We start from the raw sequence: 20,906 nt of genomic DNA, 5'->3' as shown, positions 1-20,906 counted from the left end.
CTACGCTCTTTCGAAGGCTTCGGAGCATACGCTGAATTATCCCTTCTTTCTCTCGTATGGCCTGGGTCTGTTTTATGACTAAGAGGTCACTGTAGACACAGGGAACAAAGAGTTCTACCAAACAGGTTCTTTGTAAATCTAGGTGTATATCTAGAGACTGACAAAGCTGCCCCATGTTAGTGGAAAGAACCAGAATCTCGCTGAAGAATGTAGAAAAGAGTGCAGGGAAAACAAAGCAGTGTGCTTTCGTTTTACTGAAGGGCACCTGGTTAACAGAGAAAATTGTCTTAGGAGAGAAATTGGCATCTGCTATTTGTGTGATCCATTAAGTAAAATGAGCATGCTGTACAAAGAGAGTATCTTTTCCGAAGTCCTTGTTACTGATATAGCCAATAATTTTCTTTTAATTTGCCTTAATCTTGCAAATGTGTTTGCTTTAGTTTCTCACTCTACAGATGTCTTCTCCATCTGGCACTCAAAAATACTGGTACTTGCATACAACTTTTAAAAAAGGAAGACACCAAATGTTTTACATCAACAATCTTAGAGATTTGAGCATCTTGTTAATTAGCCTCCAGTCCACCATTTTGAGGATTATTGATAAGCACACTCGATGTTTTAGACCCAGTCACTTAACAGGTCAGATAAAATCTGGGTGTTTAAAAGACAAGGGAACAAAAATGGGTATTCTATTTAGCAGGCATAAAATCTTATATAGCCAATATTGTAAACATGGTCATCACTTTGCATATTCTAGTTGTGCTGTAAAAGGTACCTAAAGTTGCCTTTTTTTCTTTTAATCCTCACACAAGGATTTGTTTTTATTGATTTTTTTGTTGTCGTTGTTAAGAGAGAGAGGTAGGGGGTGAGAGAGAAAGAGAGAAAAAAAAAAAATCCATGTGAGAGAGAAACGCTGATTGGTTGCCTCTTGCATGCACCCCAACCAAGGACTGAACCTGCCCCTTTTGGTGTATGGGATGATGCTCCGACCAGCTGAGCCACCCAGCCAGGGCCTAAAGTTGCCTTCTGAAAAAACTAAATTTTAGAAGAATACACACAGACAATTCCTCTCCACTCTGTTACACACAATCAGATTGAGCTCCTTTTCTATCTGAACATTTCCCACTTCATGCTAGTAACCATTCACCTCCCCCCACTGCTATTTCCTCTAATGGTCTGCTTTTCTCTCCCTGTCTCTTCATCATAATTGTCAGCACATTTCTGACACTGAGGTCACTAGTAATTGAAAGAATGAACTTGAGAGCCAAGCTTTGTGAATGTTTTAAAACATGTTGTGGCAAATGATAGTCTACTGCTTGTTAGCTTTTAACAGCCATCCTGCTACACCTAGGTTGAATTCTGATTTTTTTTTTTTAAGATAATGGATGGATATCCTAAAAATATTGAGCTCTCTGCAAGCCCCAAGAATGTTATGACTGGTTTCAGCCAGTCATGTGATCCCACTCCCCTTTGCCAGATACTCACTTTCCCATCCTTTCTTGGAACTAAAAATGGACCCAAGATACAGTTGTGGTCAATGACACTTAAGGGAAAGTCTGCTGGAAAGGATTTTCTTCAGAATAAAATAAACAGAGCCTCACAAAACATTGCCTCTGCCCCATCCTTCCTGTTCTGGAGACTGGTGTGAGGACTTGGTATTTGAATGGTTGCAGTCATCTGATAACCATGAAAGGAGGGTCAAGAGACTCCAACTGTACCCTGAGTTCTCTGAGCTCCTGAAACAGGCCTGGGCTGCCAATACACATATACGCTGTGTGTGTGTGTGTGTGTGTGTGTTTTGCTTAAGTATGTATAGATAGCAAAATTAAGGGGTGTATTTAAAAAGGCAAATATTTTGTACTCACAAAATGCCATTTTTGAGAAAGGGAAAATGAAAAAAAAAAAAATGGAGTCAATGAATGGAGTCAAATTAAAATGCGATGAGACTTTCCATAGCAGAGCTCATTCCACTGATACCATATCATTAGAGAGTTTCTGGGTCTTTCTCTGCTATCTCTATTTGGTAAAGTTTGGGTTAACCCATGGAACATTAGTAAACTGTTCAGCTATTAGTAGGAGTAACTTTACTTTTCACATGGTGGTAATAAAAGTAATTTGCAAATGTGGGAGGTAGAGGAACAGGGAAAGAGAAAGTCAGAATAAAAAATGATGACTTAATGTCCACTTTCCCAAAAGACACACTTCCAGAAACCATCAGGGACATAGACCCAAAGCTAAAACCTATTGCTCCCATCCAAAAAACAAAAACCGAAACAAAACAAAAAAACACCCTTCACGTGGTTTTCACCAACATGATTCTTGATTGTATAGACAATGAAGCAGTCTACTAGAAGAACCCAAAGCAACAGTACTCAATTAAAATTAAACAAAGGAACAGACAGACATTTTTTTTTCAATTAGAGAAAAGGAATTTTAAAGTATGAATGAGTTTGTGGCCCCCACCCCCAATATCTTTCTGACACCCCAATTCTGGTCACAATATACTAGAAATGAAAGGATTAGATGAAGAAAAGAGACAGACTTGGTTAATAAAACAATGCATTTTAATTTCACTATAATAGACGGTTAATATGAGTAATAGAGAGGTCTTCTTTCTCACAGGAAAGTGAGGAGTCTCTTCTAAAACTCTACTTCCTTCTCACTGGTGGCCTGGGGGAAATATTGCCTGAAGGAAGTACTAAAAGAACTGAAGGGAGTGAGGGCCAGGATGGGGGGGGGGGAGAGCAAGGGGGGGAAGCAAGAACAGTTAGGGTGGGGAGAGGAGGGCTTCTTGACGGCCTTTATGGAATGGATGGTTTGGCTGTTAATGAGAGAGTACTCAATTGTTTTGACCCATCTTTGGAACTCAGTGGGTATGCTGATTGTGTAGGAGTGAGATACTGTTTTCCTGTGTTTTCCCTGGCCTTAATGTTCCCTGCCTTAAATAACATTTCCAAGAGGTCCTGCATTGTTCTGAACTCTAATGACCCACAAGCAGACAAGAGTTAGAGGAGTGATTGGTTTTCAACAAGAAAAGACGACTTGATTTCTTGTCAATTCAGGTTGTTCTAGCCTCATCCCAAACAATACATATTAAATTTCTCCTGCATATAATGGTTTAAGCCTTCTCTAAATTATCTCTAGATTTGTTTTTTAAGTTATTTACACTTTAGCACTGACTCTATGTCAATCCATTACATGATCATAGGAGAGGAAAAGGGAAAGTGGGAGCTTCAATAGAATTGACCAGAAGTGTGTCAGAAATTCTTTGGAAACTCTTTGTACCCATGACATTACAGAGTAGGGAATTCTCCAATGCCAGAGACTTAGATGGAAATTCTAGGTATATTTTACTTCACACCTTTCTTTGTTACAGAAAGAGATGTATATAGGCCCTGGGGAATTTAAAAACACCTCCCCAGTGACATCTCAGTTGGTTATTAAAATAAAATGCTTTGTTTCTTTTTTCAAAGCAGAAAATGAGACAACTCATTTGAATGAGTTAATGAATGTTCAGTCTTTAGCATCATTGTATAGCATGTCTCAAAAATGCTCCTTCCATGGGTCTATTAGCAGTTTTCTGCATGACTACACATATACGCTTGCACAGAACAAGCTGTCTAGCAATATTTTGCAGCCTAGTGTCTTAGCCTATCATCAGCACTACCCCCATTTCTGATACTTAGCTCACTAGAGTTCATTAAATGTAATTTCCAGGAATAATAGGGTGATTTAGATGAAAACAAAAGCTTCTCCCAATTGGTCAGTGATTTTCCATAAATATAGGTCATTTTCCTCAGCACGTTTTTAATATAGAGGAAGAAGAAAGGAGAATAACATGGGAAAAATTCACTTGTAGTATTTTGCAAGTTATTTATTTCAGAACCCTTCTATACGGGTAGTCAAGCATCTAAGGGCACACGGTTAACATTCTCTTAGTAATAACAAAAGCAACCATAGGCAATATCAGTTGAGTACGTGGTTCTGAGGCATGCTCTGTGCTAGCACATTATTTCATGTGACCACAACCCTGTGAAGTAGGAGCTGTCATAGTTCCCTTTCACTGAAGCACTAGCTGAGACTTAGGGGCACTGAGAAGCTTATCCAAGGTCACCTAACTTGAGGGTGGTATAGGGTCTATCTCTGTCCTATACAGCTTTCTTGGCCTGGAAAGCATCTTCCTTTAAAAACAAGCTCTAAAGTCACAAACTGGCATTTACTTAAACATGGTGGGTTGAATGAATGCATTTATTTTTGTTTTTTTCTTAAATCCTAAAAAATAAAAATCTAGAGTAAAGGAGTGAAAAACTGTATATTCTTTAGAATAAACAGTGAATGGATGAGTTGTCACTGACGGCAGGAAGGAAGCTAATTTGAGCAACTGAAAACTTGACCACTAGATTCCTCTGAACTTGGGAGGGAGGGATCAGGCTGAATATGAAAGGACTGGCTGAAAGTTTGTAGGAGGTCAGCCAGCTCCACTCCCCAACTCCTTGGTAGCTAGTCAACCATTCCTCCCCCACCTCAAAGAGACAGGAAGGAAGCTTCTATTATGGGGATGTGGAGCCAGCATAGTTTCAGATCCAGAAACACCTGGTACAGCAGAATGGCGGTGCAAGAAAAGACTGAAAATGGGAATAAGTAATTAAATGAGTGTATCTACTAAATGATGAAATCCCCCTCTCCCTGCTCAGCTCCTGAATGTTGTCTGCCCAGCATGTATCTGTCCCATCTGCCCTTGTCCAAGAAGGGAGACTGAGAATCTTTTCCGATGAAGAAACCGATTAACCCCCCAAAAAGACTTGTAGATACTAGCACTTGGGGGTCCTTTTTTAATCATAAGGTGACATCTACTAGCTAACAAATCCCAATCCATCATACAGTTTTCAGTCAACTTTTTGGTGCCAGCTTTTTATAAAAGCTTCAAGCATGAAATTTAGCCCAAATAAATACAAAGCAAAAAAGGAACTTGAAAGAATAGAGAAAATGCAAGGAAAGGGGAAACAAAGCTAAATTAGAACAATGATAACAACCCCCCTCCAAAAAAAGCCCTCCAATGATTAATACCTGTAAAGAGATAAAGGACACAACTGCATTCATGATACAGAATAGAATGCCATAAAAATTTTAGGGAATGAGAAAAAAGCCTTGGAAAATGAAAAATATAACAGAAATAAATTCAGCAGAATGTTTGGAAGACAAAGGGGAAGAGGTCTACAGAAAGCACAATAAAATAGACAAGAAAAAAAAAATCAGAACATCGGGTAGGTGTTCTGAGATCATAACAACACAAATTTCAGAAAAAGAGAACAGAGAAAATTTAAAAACGTAAAAAAATTTCCCAGACTGTATACCCATGAGTTGTTAGATCTAAAAAGCCTGTTGTAACTAACCTCTGCAATGTCTGAAAGTATTACATATCACGAAGTCTCAGAAACCTGAGGATACAAAGAAAATATTCTATGTATTTTCAGAATGAAAAAAAAAAATAGGTCATATGCAAAGGACCGGAAACCAGATAGGCACTGGACTCCCCTACAATAATATTAGAAACCAGAAGAATCTGAAGTAATTCCTTCAAAATGTTTAGGACAAGTCTATAATTCCAAATCCAGCCAAACTGTCGATTCGGTGTGAGGAGAGATTCAAGACTTTTTCAGACAAGCAGGGTCTAGGAACTGTCTGTCCTGCACTCTGTCTTTGAAAGTCACTGGAAGGTGTGCTTCTGGCAAATGAGAGACTAAAACAAAAGAGCAAATACATGGCACTTAGAAGTCAGGGCAACCAGGGTAAAAAAAGTGAAAAGCGCTCCCAGGATGGAGAAGGGAATCCTAGGGAAACAGCTGTGCATCGAGCCCGGAGAGGAGCTGGCCGAGAATGGAGCAGAAAGTGGGGGAACACAGGGTGGGAGATCTGCGTTTCAGGGGCGCTCCTTGCACAGCAGGAAAATGTCATGAGAAAACCAATGTTTAAGAAAATGATGAAGATGCTCACTAGCTGTACTGACGGCCCCAACAAGACCCGACACGGATATACATAGTTCAGTGCAACAGAAACTCACGACTGGGGAAATAAGAGTCAATGCCTCACAGCATCTTTGCTAACTATTTCAATAATTAACACTGATTATTTGTACTTGTACAAAGTCTTTAAAATAATTTTTGGGTGTGACTTAAGTAATTCCTTATTTTAAAATGCCACACGAATGTGAAACATGAAGAGTTACACAAGTTACATGAAGAGCAGTAAGACTTTCTGAAGGAGAAGACGTGCGTCATGTCTGCTTCCTCTCCCGCAGGATGACAGTCACTGCTTCCCCGAGAACAAGCATCCAGCCTGTTACTTGCCTTGGTCAGGCGCGGAGTGCCCGGAGCAAGGTGAACGCTCTTGGCTAATGACTGTGTGTAGCGGGGTTTTTTTCCAATTTCTGTAAATTCCATGATAATCCTGCTTCACCTTTCAACAATATACTGAAGTGCATGCTAAATTCAACAGGAACCCAGGAATAAGCAGTTTGTTTCCTAGAATAAGAGCTATTGACTCTTATAAATTTCATGTGGAAATAGACCAAGGGGGAAGTTTGACACTAAGAGGGCGAAATGACCTCTCAATCTGGGATTTATAGCTGACACACTGCTCATAACCAAGTGGAATGCAGTCAGCAAGAAAAGTATGGTTATTTTCTCATATCATGTGAAATTAATTTATTCTAGACTACTCAGTGTGCATAATTCAGATGGATAAGGATCTGGGAGAAAGAGATAAATCCAAAATTTTAATTTATCCATCTCTGGACATCCACAAAGTTGGTATGACTTTTGGTCACTTTTCAGAGTTCAAGCTCTTATGAAAATGGCAATCAGTCTAACAGGCCAACCTCCTTTCTGGCCCCGTGACATGGGCTGGGCCTTGCAGGATGGCCTCCCAAGAGCACACCACATTGACAGATGTCTTCGATCCCTCCTGGCTGGCATGGACCCCTAGCGCCCTCCTACTTCTACCCAAATCCAGGTTTATATGTTTGGGGCCTGAGCTGGATCCGAGCCGAGGCCTGCCTGCATTTCATCCATTCCAAGGTACTCCCCGTAGGAGGAAAGGGCTGATTAGGTGAAGCGTCGGAGGCGAGCAAACGCCCTGTGCAGCACCAAGGCCAACTCTAGAGTCAGTTTCGGCTTGTGTCCTCTGTCCTGACCAAAAGCACCAAGAGCGTAGACAACATTTAAAATACACCTCTTCCTTGTTCCATTTCACTTCCAATTTTAGTAAGAATTTCAGTCCACTTAGATTGCTTACTTCTAACACCAAGAGTATAAAACAGAAAGGCACTTTCTAAAGGCAGTTTTTGGGGCCCTGTTATAAAGCAAAACAACAAAATGCAAATGGGGACAACGGTTCTCTGCGTAAATAAACTTTTCAAGTGACAGGTCGTTCAGGAGCCATCTGATCGCTTTTAGAAAACTCTCTGCCAGTTTTTGGTAAAAATAAAAAAAGTCGTGATTATAGTTCTTTCCAGTAGGCAGCTGTTTAGTATCAGCAAGTTTGAGTAATGACAAAACCAAATATAATCCTGCTTTTAGAGGTAGAATAATTAGAGCCAACGTGGAGTGAAACTTGCTGTGATTCTAGAATGTTTCACCCCGAGCAGTGCTCTCCTGCATGTGGAAGGCTGCTTTGTGAGGGAGTCAAGATAAATGTGAGCATTTCCCATCTGATGTAGAGGATCCTCTGAAGAAAGCAAAGGCTATGAAGGAAAAGAGGGCACCAGACATGAAAACAATCACCTGGAGCAAGAAATTAACAACCAACCCCCGCCTTCTCCCCGCCTCCCCCCACCGGGGCTTAACCACTTTGGAGGTCCAAGCTACAAACTCTATTTTTGAAACTATGGAGAAAAAGACATTTTTTACTTTGCTCTGCATTGCACTTAGGCCGTCTTTTATGGCCTTTTTTTTTTTTTTCTACAGAAGACATTATTGCACTTAATGATACATCCTTGAAACCAGATGGCGTATGAACTATTTCAACAAAAAAAGAAACAAGGACAAGAACATATTTGTGGTCTTTCCAGAAATCTTTCACAACCTTCACATTTAATGGCAATTACTAGAAAAGCAGAAAGTTTGAAATTATAGCTGAGGCATATAATTACCTATATTTGACCTATTTATAAACTCCTTTGAGGAGAAAGAGTACCAGATAGCTGCACCTACTCCTTTTGATTCCTGACATAATAGAGTGAAGTAAAAATATTTAGATAGTATTTTAAGTGATTCATTGGTTTTACTGGTTTCATTTCAGGAGGCTCACAGCTGGAGTCCCTCAAATGCTACCTACTGTGGCCACATACATCATTACACTTAAATTTAAAAAAAGAGAAACAGACCTCAAGAAATGGAGCAGGTCACAGAGCAAATGCATTTTCAAGGTTTCTGAGTAGAGATGGGGTAGAGTAGTGAACCCTAGCAAACACAGAAAGAATGTAGATATACAAGTTAAATAAATGGACTTATTTACTAAGGCAATGCCTCTGAGCATCATCAAAAAACCTCAATAATCAATGTGTATTTTCACAATTGCCTCGGTAAACGGAGGAGCCAGTGTTATCCTAGCAGGAAACAGAGGTTAGAAAACATGAAACTGGTAGAGCCAAGTTTGAGGCTCTGACTGCAATGAATGTAAAATGTCCTTTTGAATAACGAAGCGAATCTGTATGCTCAAATTTGTATGTGATTTATCCAGCCATGGAAATAAAAATCTACAGTTTCACAGAACCTACATATTTTACTGAATTAACTTAACATGTGCATTATTCTTAAAACAAAATGAAAGAATATCTAATTCCTTGCCACACATGGAAAAGATTTTCAAAAAACGACATCGGCTCCAGTGTTATCCGCAAGGTCTGTAATGACAACTTTAGTCAAGCAAGGAAACCGTCATTCTTAGGTTTGTTGAGAAAATGAACAGTCTGCTTTTGCACATGTAATCGAAACCAACTAAAATAAACCTCCTTGTACAAATGTTCTCACCATTAGGTGATATATTAGCTTGAATGGAAAACTTACACATTCACAGAAAAAAACGAATCAATGGTAGAAAACTGGCAACCTAATGTACTTCAGCCTGCAGGAGACAGACATAAATCCTCTAGTAGTAACAGTTGTAGACATGCAGTGAAAATCAACATATAGGGATTACAGATTCATTAGTTGAGAAGAATTGTTTCAAAATACACAAATATAGAACTAGCCTTGGTCAATAAAAACCCAACTCAAGGTCTTACTTCAATAGGAGAGGTTAGTAACTACAAAGTGGATCATGGTGCTGAAATATAACTGAAATCAAGAGGGGGCTAAAAAAGAAGTATGAATTACACTGGAAATGGCTCTATCAGCTCCAAAGATGAATACAATTAGTGGCTCTTCATGAAATGACAGCAAGCGATCCCGAGGATGACATTCCTGTTCTCTCGCCTTATCTCCCCTACAGCCCTTCCAGTTCTTCCCTCCCCAACCATCCCTTAGTGTCCCTTGTCTCGATCCCTTTCATCATCCATGAGATTCCTTAACTGTTTCTAATCAATATTCCCACTTCCCCAAACTCTTCCACTGGAAGTGCTTTTGCCCTTAACTGTGATCTGATTTTCCCTGTGAGGTTACTAAACCCATCAAGATCTTCTCTGCACCGGAGGGTTCCGTGTGCTCTTTGCTTCCCAAAGCTGCTCCTGGAACACTTTTGCCAGCATCACTCCATGTCTGCTTCTTTTTGAAGCCTGTGCGCCCCACCTATAATCACTCTTCCCTGCTTGTCGCCAACCACCTTGGTATTTCCTCATTTTTCTCAATGTCTGTATAGTACCTAGCATTTAGTTTCCTCCCATCCACTTTGGCAGTCATCCATGTTAATGTTCCCTTTAACATCTTGACTTCACAGTTCCTGTGACCTTCGCTTCCACTTAAACTGTCCATCCGAACAGATATCTTAAATCCCTTTATCACTTGGAAGGAGTTCTGTCTTTAGATCTTGAACTTTCAGAGTCCTCACTCTGATCACCTAATGTTCCCCTTTTGTATTTTTCTATCTCACACTCCCTTTGAGTCATTTACCTTGTTGGTGTAACTTCTGTTTTCTTGATGCCTCCCATTTTCTTGAGTCCAGTCTCTTTTCCCCTTAAATCCTAATCTGGTTTAATCTGCTTCTCTCTCGGACCCTACACTGCGTGGGGGCTGATTTCAGTGATATGTCTCATGATCTACAAATTAAATACAGCATCCTCACTTTGCCAGTACCACCAACTATGTATGTCCTTTGTTTCTCTCTTCCGAGTGCTGACCGTGGCTGAAATAAAGTCATGAAACCATGCTCGTTCACGGAATCGAATATGAGTTTTCACTCTCTAATTTCAAGTGGGTTCTCAAGATTGCTAGGAAGTACATGATGCCTTTCTTAGTATTTCTTAATTTCTCCTAGTTCTCTTCAGCCTTTTTTACTCTTCGTAACCTCACAGTTACCACAACTATCCTTCCTGCCAAGGCAGATGCCTCCATCACATAATTGATGGGTAATATTGTTCTATAAATCAGAACTTCAATTTTCCTTCACCATATCTTTTCTCCTTCCCCACTGTTTCTAAGGGAAGGTTTTCATCCTTTCTGTGGAAGGCCTTGTATGGATTATACATTAAATATTGGTTTTGTAAATATCCGGCTTATTTTTGGCTTTAAAATAAAACATCACCTTATCCATATCACTTTTATCCTAACACCTGAGACGCGAAATTGAAGGAATGGAAGTTTTGGTTGGCGGGGGGCGGGGGAGGGGGTGCTAAAGGAGAGTGTCTGTTGGGGAGCAAAGTCATTTTGGAGTACAGGGCCTTTTTCTAGGGAGGGCTTTCTAGCATGGGTCCTAAAAACCCAGATGGAATCCTGAAGGCCCTGGCTTCCAGGGCAAGAGAGGAGCTCCGAGAGAGGGTGAGGCATCCAGCGCCAGGACGTTCTGCTTCCTACTGCGCTCAAAACTGAGCTTGGTTACTGTTGTTTCTAGCAGGGAGCATCCAGAATGAAGAGCAAGCAACATGAGCTGAGGTTTTATGGAAGAGGAAGGGTGAAAGAGAGGGGTCAAAAGTATTTACTTCTTTTAAAATAATACTTTGTCATTATAAAAGTGATAAACATTATTGTTGAAAAGTTGGAAAATGAGGGACTAGTTAAACAGAAACTATAATCTGCTCAAAGTCCTACCACTCAGAAAACCACAGATAACATTTTGGTGTATTTCCTTCTAAATGTATAATACTCATTTTAATTGGTTAAAGTCTTCTATTGATTTTTTTCATAGTTATTGTTAAGCTGCACATATTTTGATTCTAGTATTTCTGGCTTAACACTAAACTGTTAATATTCTGACATCGTATCCATAACATTACCTCTGAGCACACTGTTCAAATGTGGCTCCATCTTATCTCTGAGCTGAGCCCCTCTTCCCCTAAAAATAAAAGGTCCTTACTCAGCAGAAACCACATTTCTCAACTTACCTTATAATCACCAAAGGCACTCCCATACTTATTTAGGCAAAATGAGATGTAAATGTGGAAGAAATATTGACCTATCATGTACATGTTCACAGAAAGCACCAGATATTTGAGATGTGCCTATGGTATCTCTTACGGATGGTTGAGTACCACTTCCAATGTACATAGGGTTCCTGTAAGTATTTCTAACTATACTTGAGACACCACATAAGACTATTAACCATAAAAACAAGGACTCAGCTTTCTTCTGGAAATGTAATTAATACATTATATTCACCAAGAGACTAGCATAGCAAAGCACTATTATCCTAATAACTAAGAATGTGACACAGTGACAGAGCCAATATTTACATGAAAAAAGCATGAGGAAGAATACATCCTTAGTTAAAAGTTTCATACTTCAGGAAGTTCCTTGATTGGACTTTCCACTTTAGGGAGGGGTTGTTTTCCAAGTGATCCAACACCAACACTGTTAATGCAAACTCATCTATTATATTTATGAAGAGCCCATATCCACACAGCCAGGCGCATTGGGACGGAGACCATAACTGTGCCTACATTCCTTAGTTATCATTCTCCAATGTGTTTGGGGAGTGTCGTTTGTGTGTGTATGTGTGATTTTGTAGTAAAAAATTTAAAAAAAACACACAAAATGACTTTTTGCCCTAATATTATTTTGAAGGCCCCTCTGGTTCCATACTTTCCACTTTCACTGCTACTAAATTGCTTTGATATTTGACTAGACTCTGCAGATAATAAAAATCATTTAACGAGAAATGGGAGCTGGTGTCTAAGTTTTCTGGATCAGGAGCAGAATGGCTAATCTTCCAAACATTAAAATGGGAAGACAAGGCAATTGGATTGCACCAAATCTAATTTAGGAACTGGCCTTTCTACAAAATTGTGTGATGTTAAAGGGTGTGTAGAATTTTATGTGTATATTCTTGCCAAAATGATCTTAGACGTCACTGGATTACAAACTATTCAAAGATAATGCTTTTGTCTCTTTCATCTTTGGGTCCTTAGCACCCAGTATCACCCAACACTTGGCAGATGCTCAATTAACAGTGAGAGAATAAAAAGTGTGCTAGTTATTTAAATACATTTACGTACATTTAAGGACTTCTTTACAACTGCTTGATGGTGACATTTCTTTGACCTTTGTTACTTATTTTGCCCCAAATTGTTTGCCTTAGCATCTTTTTGCCTTTACGCTTGTGTGTATGTGTATTTAAATCTACCAGGTAAGGTTTATACTAGAAGAGAACCCAGGAAACCATGTGTTTTCTAATGTCAAACAGTAATAGAGTGAAAACTTGAACCCTAACTAGTAGAGGTTAAAGGACGGAAAAATGTTCCACTTTCTGAGTTACACTGACCAAGTCACACGCTGGAGGCTGAGCAGCCGTCCAACATAAACAGGACAGGAAGGGAGTAGCACAGAAGCTCTCAGCCCTTCATCAAAAGTCTGGCATCTGATGGGGGTGTTAACATGTCAAGTACACACACCTTGAAATAGTTTGATTGTACTGTGGCCAACTGACATTGCAAGTCCGTACTAGAGAGTGAAAACGTCCTCCTAGACCTTCCAAATAATCTCATTTTCTCCACAATGTTTTAAAGTAAGATGTTAATCAAATGAGAACAGAGGAGACATGAGGAAGGAGCTGAAAGAGTTCCCAAATTAAGTAACTTGGTTGGACAAACTTTTCTATCCCAAGGGATTCTTTTTTCCCCATTTTGTAAAAAAGTTAAATGGATTGGGGTGACAGTAATAGGATCCTATAGGTTTCGGGTGTAGGCTTCTATGATATGAGATCTGTATATTACACTGTGTGCCCACCACCCGAAGTCAAATCTTCTTCCATCACCATATATTAGGCTCCTTGCACCCCCCCCCGCCTCCCCATGGGATTCTTATTTAATTCTTTCATATTCATTTAGTTCATGAGATAAACAATATCAATCTTAAAAGTATTGTGAGTGGGAAAACGGTGGGACTGGTGAGGTAAATCGAGGCTCGAAGTTAAGCGGAACAAATGGGGTTGCTCTAGATGTGGGAGAACTTTCTCTTCTTCCTCCTTGATCTGCTCTTGCTTCATTCATGCAAAATGCTTCTGATCATTCCTTTTGTCAGGCCCTGGTCTAGGCCCTGGAGAAAGGGCAGTGAACAAACAGCCAAGGCCCCTACTCTCAAAAAGCTTATATTATAATAGTGGGGGAAGACAATAGGCAAACTGACAAGCAGGTAAGTGAGAAACTATGAGAATTACCTGCCATGGGGTAATTAAAGAGGCTGATTTATTGGAGAATGGCTGGGCGGCTGCTTTAGGTTGGGTGGCCAGGAAAGGCGGTGGCATTAAGCTGAGAGTTGCAAGCGAGGAGGAGGCAGCCATTAGTAGCAGAACATTCCAGGGAGTAGAACATTCCAGGCAAGGGAACAACTCGTGCTTAAATTTGTGTCCAGGAGCACGGAGGAAACCATAAAGAACTTCCAAATATAGTGAGCCCGGCCCAGCTAAGTCACTGATAAGGAGGGCGATACAGTTTGCTATTTCCTTCTCTCCTGTCTCTTAAACACATCGTTTCTCACCCCCGCATGTGCAGGGCAAGTACACGTCTGTGATTTTACACAGAGCATTATTACTGTGCTTGTTATGTTTATTATTATGAAGATGTAGCTTTACTTTGGCTACAAAGTAAAGAACTGGACGGGGGTGACACATAAAATCCCTAATAACACAGTATGAATGAGTTTATAATTAAGAAAAGCAGGGATTTTGTTTCCTATTCACGCAGCGAGCCCTAACTGAAAAAATATTTCTTTTGAACCTTCAGGCAAGATTTATAGAGAGTGGGAGGCACCAGACTTATTTGGTGCACTCCAAACAAGGCAAATAATAGAACAAATAGTTCATAAGTTGGGTTTATGTTTGTTCCTTTCTCTTTTCCTCTGATAAGAAGTCTGATTTAAGTACCGGTTGCTTCTTGTCTCTGCACTGTAACAGGAGATTGTGTTAGTCACATAAATAACTCTTACTTATGCATTTTCTCCTGTGCAGTGTCTAAGTGCACTTCTGGTCCCACAGCAAGTGGTAGGCATTCCTCAAACCCAGTGTGCATGGCACTGACACTTGTCAAGCGGCCCACATGTAATTATGTTTAACTATGCTTGAGGGACAGTGTCAGGGACAAAGATGCTTGGAGATGCAGAAACTAAAGTAGATGCCTTCTTGATACTGAGCCAGGAACTCACCCTCAGGACAGGTATGACAGACCCAGCTGGAGTCTGGGAAGGTTACAAGGCCATTGGTAAGGATTTCTGTTGGACAATAGAAGGTGATAGCTGGACCTTGTTAGAGAAAGGAATTTGTGACATTTCTATCATTTCATTTTAGTCTTTTTCTTTTTTTTCCCCTTTCCATGATCAGTATTGGAGCTATTTGAGAGAGAAAAAATACAAAGAGATTTTCTTTCTAAAAAATGTTCTTTTTTCAGGAATCTGAGAAATCAAACACCATTTTTCAGGTTAACTTATTGCAAGAATCAATATTTTAATTCCTATTATTTGCCCCCTCCTAATTGTTTCCTATTTGTTTGGTTACAAATGATTCAGATGAATGAAATGTCATAAATTCCCAAGTTATAAACCTCTCCTTTTAGGAAGGGAAATAAAATCGTAGGCTAATGAGAAAAGATTAGAGCAATCCACAGTTTTTCATTGACAACCATAAGAGGCAAAGTCTCATTTCCCCCCAATGTATAAAAAGAAATAAAAAGACGTGTGAAAGAATTTTACTTGGCAGTTACCTACAGTCATTCATTACCAATAACTTAGATGCCATCCTAAATGATTGGCAGATGTCATTCAACAACATTCCTCTTTTAAAACAATGAGCAAACGTTTTCAGAAAAGACCGTGATAATAGAGAAAGGAGTGGAAGACCTCAGACTAAAGCAGTAAAGTCAGTTACTCCAAGAGGGTAGCTTGCAAGGGGAGAAGCAATGAGAGCTAACTTTTTCTTTAATTACTTCGGTATTGTTTAAATTGTCACATCAAAGTGCATTTACTTTGTAATGGAAACAAAAGCCAATAAAGTAGTATAAATCCTAAGTAAATTTTACAATTAATATATATTTTAAAGTTTCATCACATACGATTTTCTACCTAGAAAATGGCAGGCATACAATATGAAAATTGCTAAATGATGCTCTAAGGATACACTTAAATGCCTAAAGATTTGAAAAAAGAAAACAGTGGTAAAACCTGGTACCAGTAAATGTTACTTCTAAGCTACCAGGTTTTGTGATTAGGTGCTCTGCCTTTCCCTAAATTTCCTCATGAAGGCAAGAGTAAGTACCCCCTTTATATGGATCTCAAGCACTAAAGTCTGTTTTTCCTATATCTTATTTTATATTGAATATCTGACTAATAAGCAAATCATGATGTCACTCTTCAAACTTGTGCTTAAGCTACTCATCCTCTTAATAACCACAGGATTGTTCTGTCTGTGTTTTGCAGACATGCCCCAACCCCCCAATATGCACACTAGCATCACCATAAAGCGGAGCTAAAAGCAGAGGAGCTGTTGAAACTCCTGAGATAAGGAGGACTGAAATGCCTGTTAACAGCTCCTCCATTGCTCTCCTGTGATTTACATCTAATTTATGACAGCCATTACGGTGGATACAGGTCACTTAATCAAGAGCACAGTCAAGTCTTAGTCATTAAGCAACATTCACCCTTTCTTCCCCAGGAGAACAGGTCCCTTGTTTCATTAAAAGCACTGCAAATACATATTCAAAATGCAAAGATACAAAAGGTCAGCAGTGGCAATTAATTTTATGGGTTGAAGCCATATGAGTGTAAATCTCTTTTAAGACTGCCACTTTTGACCTCATTTTACCTGTTCAGAGTCTCAGTGGAGTTGGAGCATAGGTATTAAATGTTCACCTGGCACCTTTCACACTACTGTATACAAAACAAGTAGCCCTACTGCCTGAAAACGGAGCCCGGGTGGCATATAAGAATTAAATGCGTAGACAGATTTTTGAAACTGCAATAACACAAGATTGCCCAGAAGTCTATTTTTATAAAATTGTCTGCCCATTTGTTAACTTAAGGTGTTCATTTGGCTGATTTATTTCATTAGTCTAATAATGTTCATGAAATCACTTGGTAAACAATAAAGTGATGTGCAAATATATAAGATATTCTAACAAACGAGCTGGTGACAGAGAAAAGAGACTGTTCGGTATCAGAGAAACAAATAACTCCTATCCTGAAGTCATCTTTCCTGCCCCAAATCAAAAACATCAGACATCATGGGAAAATCTAAGGGGCTTTCCTAGATCCCGGCGCATTCATTCCCAAGGAAATGTGACCTCATCGAGTATGTATACATTTTATACGACTCTGACCTTTCCACCGACCTCTATCAGGGCAGTAATTCAAGGTCTGTTATGCTATGATAGAACCTTAGGAGGGAACTGATTTCTGCCTCTCTCGGACATTGCAATGGCTCCATTCATAACAACTCTCCGCTATGGAGTGCCAATGGAAACAGCTCATGCGAGGTTTATCACCCTAAGAAAATAGTGGAAATAAAGTATGAAGCTGGTATTTGTGAAAACGGGCAGTCACATGGAATTCCAAAGCCTAGGAGGTCGTGTTGTGAAGGGTGCTCTCCTTCCTGACAAGCCTGGTTATCTCTGGTGTCATTCCCCTCCCCAGGTTCTGTACAATGAGTTTCCATCCTCAGCTTTTAGTCTTCCTGTGCTTATCTATATCAGATTTCCTTACTGATTCTTACATTTAAAACATTGGGAAATGCTTTTAATAGAGAGCTCAAAGTAGATCCCCCTGCCCGTCACCTCTGGGGAGCGGCCACATCCTTGCTGTACATTGGAAGGCGACGCAGAGCACAGATATTTTCACAGCTGAAAGCAGTTACAGCTTTTAGCAAAGGGCAGAGGTAACCAAGCTTCTCATTTACCTTCTTTCTTTTTAGGTATCTTTTGTATTTTTTCAAAGACCCCACTTGGTAGCAAAGTCACGTCGGCCAGGGATGGCTTGCCTGCAGAAGGGGCAACGTGCCACCTAGCTGAGTCCAGGCAAAAAGCTGTCGCTGATCAGAGAGGCAATTTAGCAGGGGTATGGAAAGTACTATAAAACCATGCAGAAATACTCACAGTTTCGGCTTGGCAAGCAGAGGCGGAGGCTCCTTGGTGGGCGACAGCAGGACAGCTGGTGCTGGAGGAGACTGACTGCCGTCAGCCTTGCCGTTCATCAGCCCGTTCAGGCCGTGGCTGGGACGCACGCCGTCCGTGTCCCTCTCCGCAGAATTGAGCTGCATCTGAAGGGCGGCCGTGCCGTGTCCCAGCTCGGGGCTCTTCACCTGCTGCATCTCAGCTGATTTCTTTGAAGCCAACTCAAAGGGACTTGTCTCCAAGATCGGAGGGGGAGGTGGAAAGTGCTGGAAATGATCATTGTTGGATTCGCCCGTGGAGTCATAGTTACAGTTTTCAGTGTTGGCTAAGGAAGGGGAAAGAGAGGGAACCAAATTATACAATGACACTTATTCAGCAGTTATTTTCACACTGTTATGGATCGTCTGAGGATCCCTTGTACCCTGTTCTTACAGAAGAGGTAGCTGTGCTGCTCGCATCTGACGCAGAAGCCACGCCAGCTGGAGGGCTTGGTTCTTTCCAGCTTGTTTGGGTGACTGCTACGTGTTTCATTTCCTGAATGGCCCACAAGTGGGAAGCCAGCTACCTATTCATTAACAAATTTCAAGTAAGAGCTCAAGACAGATCTTAGTTAAAAAATGACAGTACAAACAGTACCAATTAATAATGCCTTGTCCTCACATTTCAGCCATGGATCCGACTGAACATCCTATCTGAGCTTTACTGATATTAGCTCAAGCTCTAAAGGTTTTATGGGATCAGCAATGAATATTCATTCTATTTAAAGCTAAATAAAGCTTTGGAGCCTAAGGGAAATGTCTTATGATCTCATAATTTTTTTTCCAGTTCAGATGATTGCCACAGCTATAACTCAGCACGCGCGAGCACACACACACACGCATACACACAATTTTTTTTTTTTTTATTTGTTACCCTCAATAAACTGAATGTGTCTTGAGGTAAGGTCATGTCTTCCTTGGATTTCTCACTTTGCCCAGAGCCCAGCAGAGCTCCTGGAATGCACTCAAAAGTGCTAACCAAGGTGAACGAAGGATAGTTCAGAAGTATTTATTATGTTTGGCTTATAGTAGATTTACCCCAGATAAAAATGCCAATTTTTGCCACACAGGCTTTGAGTCTAGAGGTTGGGTCACACTGTTGGAGTACTGAACAACTGCTGTGGCCATCTGACGGCACAGTCCTCAAGCCAACTCAGAATCAAAATACTGGGATCCGCCCCACTCTGTAGCTCCAATCCGGCACACTTATAGCACTCACTCAATCAACTGCTCACTCATGACGGTGAACTTTTACGTTTCTTCCTTCCTTTCTTTTCTTTTTTTCCCTTTCCCTTCCCCTTCCCATCCCCCCTCCCTTCTTCTTCCCCCTTCCCCTCCCCTTTCCTTCCCTCCTTCCTTTCTTTCTTTTTTCTCTTTTAGCTTTCAATTCCCTCAGGTGCCTTTATTTATTTTTTCTGTTTTTATTTTTCTGTTTTAAATTTATTATTATGATGATTAATCTTGTTTATTTAAAGTATTACGGATGTCCCCCTTATTTCCCCCATTGACCTCCCTCCTCCCCGCTCCACGCCCCCAGGCCTTCACCACACTATTGTCTGCGTCCATGGGTTATGCATATAAATTCTTTGGTTAATCTCTTCCTGCCTCCTCCCCCACCTTCCCTCAGAGATTGGTCAGTCTGTTATTTTAAAGATGATGCTCAACTGTAATTGATAGAACTGGGTGCCAAAACTCACCACAGAGCAGGAATTTGGGGCACTTTAGGGAAGTAATTTTGAGGCTCATCAGCTCTGCCTGAGCATCCACATTTCTTAAGATAAAGACACAGTAACAATTCCCACACTAAGCTCCCTAACCCAGTCTTGGTTGTGCCTCTGCTGCCCCCTAGCACCAAGCTCCGTCTTCCAAAGAAATCAAAGTGCAATTTGTTGCGCTCTCCATCTCTCATTCAGCCCCAAACCCCATTTATTGATTCCCTATCATGTGCACTATGTGGCAGGCTTTGTCAAAGAGATATTTTAAAAATTACTATAAAATAAATAACAGAGATGAAGAAATAAAAATAAGGTATAGCAAATCAGTTATAGCAGAAAAGAGCAAACTGAAGCTAAAATAAAGGAAAAAGCTGTTTCACGTTGTCTTCACTAGCGGTAAACTTCTGAATTAAAAAAATATCCAGATAGTTTTGAATACTGATTTTAACAGTATATTGCTTTAGTGTCTCATGTCAGTTACTATTAGTGAAACTAGATATCTAAGATATTACAGTTTCTCTGAATTCTGCTAGGTTTATCTTATACTACTTTTTCAGAAGTTTCAATCGTGGACTAAACACTGATTTATTTGTACAAGTGTCTCCTCTCATGTTGGGGCTGCTGAGCATAGTGACAGCGCCTCCCATCCCCAGGTGGCCTCTGATGTGAGCATGATTCAGGCTTAGCATGAGGATGTTAGGAAGCCAGCTCCATCGTTTCCAAGACCAAAACTGCATGATTTAAAAAATAGCCCTGCATGTGTTCGGTTGATACATTATCATTATCTTTTCCTTTTTCATCTCCACTTTCACTCCCCCTCCCCCAAAGCCTTCTGTTTGCCTCTGAAATACTGGCCATCAGGATCACCCCCGGAGTGGCAGCGAGCATTCCTAAGGACTGAGCTCTCCTCCCGGGACAGTTCTTTCCGCTGTGGCACACCAACTGAGTGCTGGGGGGCAGAACCCATCATTTCTTACTCCTCACATACCTGAGGTGACCACCAGCTGCGCAGTGCTGGTTACTGAGCCGTAATCATTTCTTGCCGAGCAGGTAAAGATCCCTGCGTCTTCAGGGAAAGTCTCAGCGATGACGAGGGTACAGATCTCCTCTGGAGGAAAGAAGAGTAGAGAACACACCTCACCAGGGTGAAACCATGAAATCACTTTCAAGTCAGACCCTCTGCCTTTCTTAAACAAGCAAATTAGATAATGATTATTGAAGAATTGCTTTAGAAAATAGTTCACAATAGACTCTCTTTACATTCAATTTAGCAGGTTAGGCCAGAGGGAAAAGGTTTGGAGTCAGACCCATTCTTTGTGATTTCAAGCAAGATCAGCTTTGGTTGCCTCATCTGTAAGATGGGGTAACGTATACCCAGGGGGATGGCTGTTAAGATGAAACAAGATGTTTGCA

At 40.5% G+C, this 20,906-nt stretch overlaps 1 protein-coding gene across 2 annotated transcripts in view; it reads right to left on the bottom strand.

Annotated features, from left to right (window-relative positions):
* PALLD (palladin, cytoskeletal associated protein) overlaps positions 1-20,906 on the bottom strand; it is a 345,943-nt gene that overhangs the window by 153,686 nt on the left and 171,351 nt on the right. For both annotated transcript variants that reach the window (XM_081135630.1, XM_081135631.1), the window contains 2 exons: positions 20,482-20,601; positions 17,723-18,065 (listed from right to left, as the gene is read on the bottom strand). In XM_081135630.1, the coding sequence (XP_080991756.1) occupies positions 17,723-18,065; positions 20,482-20,601 (463 nt within the window). The remainder of the gene's footprint in view (positions 1-17,722; positions 18,066-20,481; positions 20,602-20,906) is intronic.

Source organism: Miniopterus schreibersii (assembly GCF_964146895.1).
Source record: "Miniopterus schreibersii genome assembly, chromosome: 4".
Classification (NCBI taxonomy): Eukaryota; Metazoa; Chordata; class Mammalia; order Chiroptera; family Miniopteridae; genus Miniopterus; species Miniopterus schreibersii.
The sequence above is the reverse complement of the archived record's forward strand: the minus strand, read 5'-3'. Positions and strand labels throughout refer to the sequence as shown.